Genomic DNA, 7,434 nt, shown 5'->3' on the forward strand with positions numbered 1-7,434 from the left:
GGGCTGTGCTGTAACAGCGGCGGTTCTTAACAACGGAACAGCGGTTCTTAACCTGTGGGGCGCGCCCCCCAAGGGGGGCGTGAGCAATTTTCAGAAGGGGCGCGGGACGGCAGTATAAACGTCTAAATAACCCCAAACGGAAATTATAATCCCCCTACTGAAAAAAATTAATTAACCGAAAAGATAGCGCCTTATATAATTCCTAGTTTGTTTCAGTCTCAACTAACACTTCTTTTTTTCTTCCGACAGATTATTAACTGGAATCGAAGTCAATGGCAATGAGTGCGAAAAAGAGGAAATACCAAGACGAGTACATCAAGTTCGGATTTGTGGCACTTCAAAAGGGTGACGCAGAGGTTCCTCAGTGCGTTATATGTTACAAGACTCTGAGCAATGATGCCATGCGGCCAACACGTTTGGAACGCCACTTGAGGACAACCCATCCTGAACTAGCAGACAAATCACAGGCATTCTTTGTGGCGAAAAGGGAAGCCTTGAAGCGAGCTAAGTTGGACAGCAGTGGGACATTTCGGCAACAGACGTCAAAGATCGTTGAGGCGTCCTACGAGATTGCCCTGCTCGTAGCAAAGAACAAGAAGAGCCATACAATCGGAGAGACTCTCATTAAACCGAGTCTACTGCGAGCGGCAGAGCTCATCCTGGGGAAGGATAGTGCAAACAAACTTTCGGCTATCTCCCTGTCGAACGATACCATCAAGGGACGGATCGATGAAATGTCTCAGGACATCAAAGAACAAGTGACTGACCAGATAAGGGCCTCGCCTGTCTTTGCCATCCAATGCGACGAAACGACAGACGTGGCTCAGTGTTCTCAGCTGCTCATGTATGCTCGTTTCATATTAGGCGACAGCGTGAAGGAGGAAATGCTATTTTGTCATCCCCTGGAAACTTACACGACAGCAGCGGATGTCTTTGAAGTGGTATCGAAGTTCTTCGAAGAAAATCGACTTTCATGGGACGCGTTGGTAGGTGTTTGCACAGACGGAGCTCCGGCCATGCTTGGCTCGCGTTCGGGTTTCGTTACGAAGGTTAAACAAAAGAGTCCCTCTGCTATTGGTACACACTGCGTTATCCATCGTGAGTCCTTAGCATCTAAGACCCTGCCCGCTGAAATGAGGGATTTCCTGAACCTGGCTATCAAGGTAGTCAACGTTATCAAAGGTGGAGCCTTAAACAGTCGCCTGTTCAAACAGCTGTGCAAGGACTTGGACTGCGATCATCAAGCCTTGCTTTTCCACACAAACGTGCGTTGGCTTTCGAAGGGAAACATGTTGGGGCGAGTCTACGAGCTGAGGGAAGAAGTCGCAACATTCCTAGACGTGCAGCGGAAGGCGGATCTCTACAAAATGTTCCAGTCCCGAGAATGTCAACTGTCTCTAGCTTACCTCGTAGACGTCTTCGAAGCACTCAACGGTATCAACCAAAAACTGCAAGGGAAGCACATAAACATTATCACGCAATACGACGCCATTCGAGCCTTCATGGCTAAACTCGACCTCTGGAAATGCCGAATGGAGGCCGGAAACATAGCTTGTTTCCCAAACTTGGACTCTGCCGTTCCGGACGGCCTTCTCGATTCAAAGTTAAAGAACCAAATCATCGATCATCTGACTGAACTCAAAGCGGCTTTCATCCGCTACTTTCCTGACTTGGACGAAAAGCGAAAGACCTGGAAATTCATCAGAAACCCATTCCAATGCGACGTAGCTGATGTTTCGGACGAGGTCCAGGAGGAGTTTCTGGAGCTGAAGTTCAACTCCTCGGCTGAGGATGACTTTGAAATTCTGGACCTGGAGACATTCTGGGTCAAGTATCTTCCTGTTTATCCTCTGATCTCGCTTCAAGCTGTTCGGATTCTGACGATGTTCGGATCCACGTATCTCTGCGAGGCTGCATTCTCCGCGCTGGTCGCTGTCAAGACCAAATACAGAAGCAAGCTGAACGTTGAAGGAGATCTGCGCTGTGCTCTCTCTGGCACGCGACCACGAATTCCGGATCTGATAGCTAAGAAGCAGTGCCAACCATCTCACTAAAATTTAGTGAGATTTTTGGCATTGCTTCTTTAGTGACTAAATTGTTGTTTCATTGATTTTGCGTCCTTTGACGTGACATTTCAACAAACGTGTTTTGTGTAGTTACCCTTTCCTTTCATCGATCCGTGCCTTGAGCTTGTTTGCGGTTTGATGCAATAAAACGAGGTTTGTAATCTCTCCTTTGTTATTTTGAAAGAACATTATCTGTTCAGGGGTACCAGATCCAGTGTTTTAAATAAGCCAGGGCCCAGCCCTGGCTGGCTTCAATATCAATGAACAACCCCCTCAGAATGCACCACAGAGCACCTAGAATTCAAACATTTACTGGGGGGGGGACCCCCCAGACCCCCCCCCCCCCCCCCAACGAGAGGTGAAACCCCTCTCGCGCTCTCCCCAACGAGCGGCTTCGTCAGATGTAGGTGGAGGGGGGCGTGGAGACGAGCAACAATTGCTAAAGGGGGCGCGACACTAGAAAGGTTAAGAACCCCTGCTTTACACAAACAGTCTGCTCTACTACATGTCTAGCATCCACAGCGTGTTAATTCTAACAGTCCACTTGGTGCAGGATCCTTAGGCATTCGGACTGCTTGCAGAGAGTCATTCTGTTCTTCCCAACCATGCTCTTCTGGGGGTGGTAAATGTTGCATGGCATCAAGAGACTTCTTCCAGACATATGCTTGAAAGTTTGCTCGTTTAAGGTGTTGAATAAGGCTGTCATTAGTTGGAGGAAGCCCTTCATTCTTTTTCTGCTTCTGGCAGAACAACCAGTACCGCACATCATCAACCTTCATTCCAGTATATAAGTTACAAATGAATTCCTCACACGATTGCGCTAAGTTGTCATTCAGGGGTAAGGAGTTTCCCAGATTGCCAAGACTGTCTTGATGCGTGTGGCTCTCAAATTATATATATTGTTTCTGATCGTACTTCTGTAAAATAGTTGATAATAAACAACAATTTTGTATTAAAAATGATACCAAAAAGGAGCATTATTTGTCACTCCCTCCCCCCTATTTTGGTTAATACCTCCTCCAAAACCTATTGTGTTGCTATACAGTTGCATTAGACTGTTAGAGCATTCCATTAGGCACATATCGATACCAAAATGACTTCATTGTGATTTAAAAAGTTAAGAAATAGTAAATTATGTTTCCCCTACAAGTTACTATTATTGCTTTTCACGGCGTTTACATGTCGGTTTATAAAATGACCTGTAGAAAAAAAGTGCAACCACATTTTGAGACTACTACCTACCTAGCAGTGATCTAGAGGGTCCATACTAACTACCTATGATGTCAAACCTTTTATGTAGTGGGTGTTGAACAAACTCATTTTTGTCAGGTTCCTGCTCCCGGTCTATTAATTTAGTTATGATAATCACCGTGGGCAGTAAGAAGAAGCTGACACTTTGGACATTAACCCTTCATTGGAGCAAAACAGAGCAGAACACAATCCCTCTGTTTCGCTCTGACGAAGGGTTAATATCCAAAATGTCAGCTCCTCCTTGTTCCTACTGGAGTCAGCAAACCTCAATCAATGTCCTGTTGATGTCCGACAATGCACATCGATCCATAACCAGCAAGGCGAGGTCTTCGTTATCTCCATTTTTCTGTATTTGTTTTCATCCCAATTGTAAATGATAATCTTTCAAGATTTTTGTGTTTCGGTGCTTGCAACACAAAAGTGAAATTTCCCCTCATGTAAATAGTAATTTATCAGAGAATATCAGATCTTTATACACCACCTCAGTATTGTCTCTTTGCTAAACATTTCTCATATTCATGAGGTTGCAATCTCTATGATGCATGTAGATTGCAATACTATTAAATCACAACAAGCTGCAGCTGAGGATACTTACAACTTGTGCATTCGTTGAATAGCACAACAGCAAGAAACATATTATTCCCTCTTGGACATTTAAAAGTTTATCTGAACAGCACTTTTATTTTTCTATCGGTCATGGAATCAGTAAACTATTCTATGGCTGGTTCCTTGTATAGGTATGGTGCACTGGTAGCAGATAGGGGCAGACACAACACCAAAACCTACCACACAGGGGATACTGTCAATCACATGCACATCTCATTAACCATGATTTATCAATTTCTCATTTTCAACATACGAATCCAATCCTTACCATACATTTACAGTAGGTCTCGAAGGATGCCCTGGAGGTGCCCACATTCACCACCTCTAAGCTGTCTACCCTCGATTAGAATCTCTGCCCAGCTATAAACTGTCATTTTGGTGTTTCACAGGCAGGATAAACCTGGCGACCTGTCTGCCAGAATTAGTTGACGGATGTAAAAAATTCCATGGTGCACTTCACGAAAAGTAGGCGAGCTATCGTCAGCACCATGAACAAATTACAAAATACTGCCCTAATCAGCAGAGGACACAGCCCCACCATCAGCCAGCAAACGTAAACATCCGAGGCAGAAAAGCAGAACACACTGCACATCCAAAGGGTGGCAAGGTCTAAAACGCTCAAACCTCTGCACAAAACGCTGCGAAATATGTGCATATTCGGCACAAAATTGGGGCCCATAATGGCCATCAATTGCCAAATATTTTTTTAAAGTACATGTTGCCAACCACAAAAACAAAAGGCCAACATCAACACAAGCAGCCACAATGGTGAATTTGCAAAAAAATAGTCGGGAATGGTATTGTGGGATCAATACTCTGAGCTTTGTGAACTTCAACCAATGGGCTAACAAAACATCACATAGTGCCACCACACATGGACACATTTCTGCTGCATTACTATTGGATGTCAGAAGGTCTACACTATGCCAGTGCAAAGGCCATAAGGAAGAGTGATAAATTATGAACGTACTTCTGATGTTTTATGGCGTCAGGAGGGAATCCGGCCATAAAAACATTGCCTCAAACAGGGAACCATGATTGTCATGGGGCCCGCAAGGCCAACCCCCGCTTTAGCGGGGAAAAATGGCCTCAAAACGATCATTCATATTTCATTTTGTACTTCTGATGTTTTCTTGGCATAGTCATATAATGGCAGTCAACCCATTCTGATGAGGCATCTAATCTGAGATTTCAAATATGAGCTTTCTTACAAGAAAGATATTTAACATTATATATATCTATATATATATATATATATATATATATATATATATATATATATATATATATATATATATATATATATATATATATATATATTGTTACGGACACGGCTTCAGATGTTATGATGGGCCGAGCGGAATGGCCGCCGTGTTCGCACAGTTTACCCGATTACCCCCAACTCACCCGATTCCACTCGAACGTTGGCCAAATCGCGCTACGCTAAATCAATGATGGAAAGGACACAACGACTGGGATAAATGAAACGACGCAAGGGGCACAGTTCTCAAGACCTCCGGAGGAGGATATAATTAGTGGGGGAGAAAAGGGGGTAGATTACAAGGTAATGAGGTAAAGACACAGAAGAGATAGGCACTTAGACACAATCTTATCTATCCCAGACAGACCACAGACAAACGGAACAAGACTGACTTACACAGGGATTGATGGCAGGGAAGGACAGGCAGTCGATAGCACAAGGTGCACCTTGGCTCAGGGACAGAATCAAGCACGGTCCAGTCCAGAGATGCGGGGAGGTGTCGCAGCGCTCGGAGTTGGCGTCCTTCTCTCTCCAAGCGGAGGGCGCATCTGACGTCACCTCCCTCTTCCTGCGCATGCTCAGCGGGGAGTGACACGCCCTCGGCTCGTTGGCTCCGCCCCAGATGGGATCGGTCCGCCGCTTCTATTGGGTGCGGGGGTTACCGGGCTCCGCCCTTGACGAGGAGCTGACAGCGAGCCCCTACTTGGTAACCCCGTTGAGCACATGCTCGATGGCGGCTCGTTGGAAAGGCATGGTGCCCTCCCAACACCCCCGACCAACCAAGCCGGAGTGAGGACGCACACTCCCCGCGCCGCCGCCGCTGTTGTTGTTGTTGCTGTTGTTGTTGCTGAACCGTGAGGAAGAGCTGCGGGGAGGTATTGGGAGGTCCTAAACTTCCTAACGGTGCCATACAATCACATTCTGGTGCAACGAAGAGTCAGAATTAATGGAAACGAGTCCTTAACTGACATAAACTAAGAATAACTAGCAAGATGTCCTATAGTTGTCTACGTGAGATGTGGTGGACCTGGATGCGACATTTAATGGGGGAAATAGGGGGAGGTCGGGTCTACAGAGTGTTGTTTACAGGAAATGGGACGAGGGAATGGGGGATTGGGGATAGTTGGGAAGTATGGAGGAAATAGGGGAATATTTACAAGCGGATATGGATGGATGCCAATCTCATATCCGCAACAATATATATATATATACATACATACATACATACATATATATATATATATATATATATATATATATATATATATATATATATATATATATATATATATATATATATATATATATATATATACATACTGTGTATATATATATATGTATATATATATATATATATATATATATATATATATATATATATATATATATATAGATATATATATATATATAGATATATACACTAGTGGGGTCACCCGTGGGAATCCCATTGGCATGGACGTGTGTGACTGACATATTGAGTTAGATGCTGCACCTGCACATTCAGTTTCACAAAATGGTTACTGGCAATTCATCAGATGCACAAATGATGTCATCAACACAATGTATTTACTTCTGATAACATGTGAATGCATGTGCGTGCACACCCACACACACATAAACACACACATATATGTATATCCCGGTATACACACACACACATATCCCGGTGTATACCCTGGATAAGAATAGGTACGCCGTATCCCTGCGTGTCGTAAGAGGCGACTAAGAGGGTTGGCGTCAGGAAGGGCATCCGGCCATAAAAACATTGCCTCAAAAAGAGAACCATGACAATTACAACTACATGTGGGCAGGGTACAGCCCGAAGTGGAGATCGGTTTCTGAGGTTTGGGACATGGAATGTAGGGACAATGACAGGGAGATCAGGAGAAGTGGTGGAAGTATTGGTCAGAAGAAGAGTGGACATATGTTGTGTGCAGGAGACGAGATGGAAGGGAAGTGGTGTGAGAATGGTGAAGGGTAGGCAGGGACAGAAATACAAGTTTGTGTGGCAAGGGTGCCTGGAGGGCGTGAATGGTGTTGGTGTCCTGTTTTCTGAGGAGTTTGTAGACGGTGTGGTGAGTGTGACGAGAGCGAGTGATAGATTGATTATGGTGAAAATGATGATTGGAAAGCTCTTGGTGAACGTCATCTCGGGATATGCTCCGCAGGTTGGTCGGAGCGATGAAGAGAAGGACAAGTTCTGGTGTGCGATAGAGAAGCTGATGGAAAACGTGAAAGATGAGGAAGTTG

At 44.6% G+C, this 7,434-nt stretch overlaps 1 protein-coding gene across 1 annotated transcript; it reads left to right on the plus strand.

Annotated features, from left to right (window-relative positions):
• Window positions 1-278: 278 nt before the first annotated feature.
• Window positions 279-2,054, plus strand: LOC137431844 (protein FAM200C-like). Its single transcript, XM_078782765.1, has one exon. It carries the CDS (start codon window positions 279-281, stop codon window positions 2,052-2,054), a length of 1,776 nt encoding a protein of 591 aa, XP_078638891.1.
• Window positions 2,055-7,434: the final 5,380 nt, after the last annotated feature.

Source organism: Myxine glutinosa, chromosome 7 (assembly GCF_964187855.1).
Source record: "Myxine glutinosa chromosome 7, kmMyxGlut1.1, whole genome shotgun sequence".
NCBI classification, from domain to species: Eukaryota; Metazoa; Chordata; class Myxini; order Myxiniformes; family Myxinidae; genus Myxine; species Myxine glutinosa.

Excerpts from the sequence above, each read along its gene's own strand:
- LOC137431844 (XM_078782765.1), top strand. The coding sequence starts at position 279 with ATGAGTGCGAAAAAGAGGAAATACCAAGACGAGTACATCAAGTTCGGA.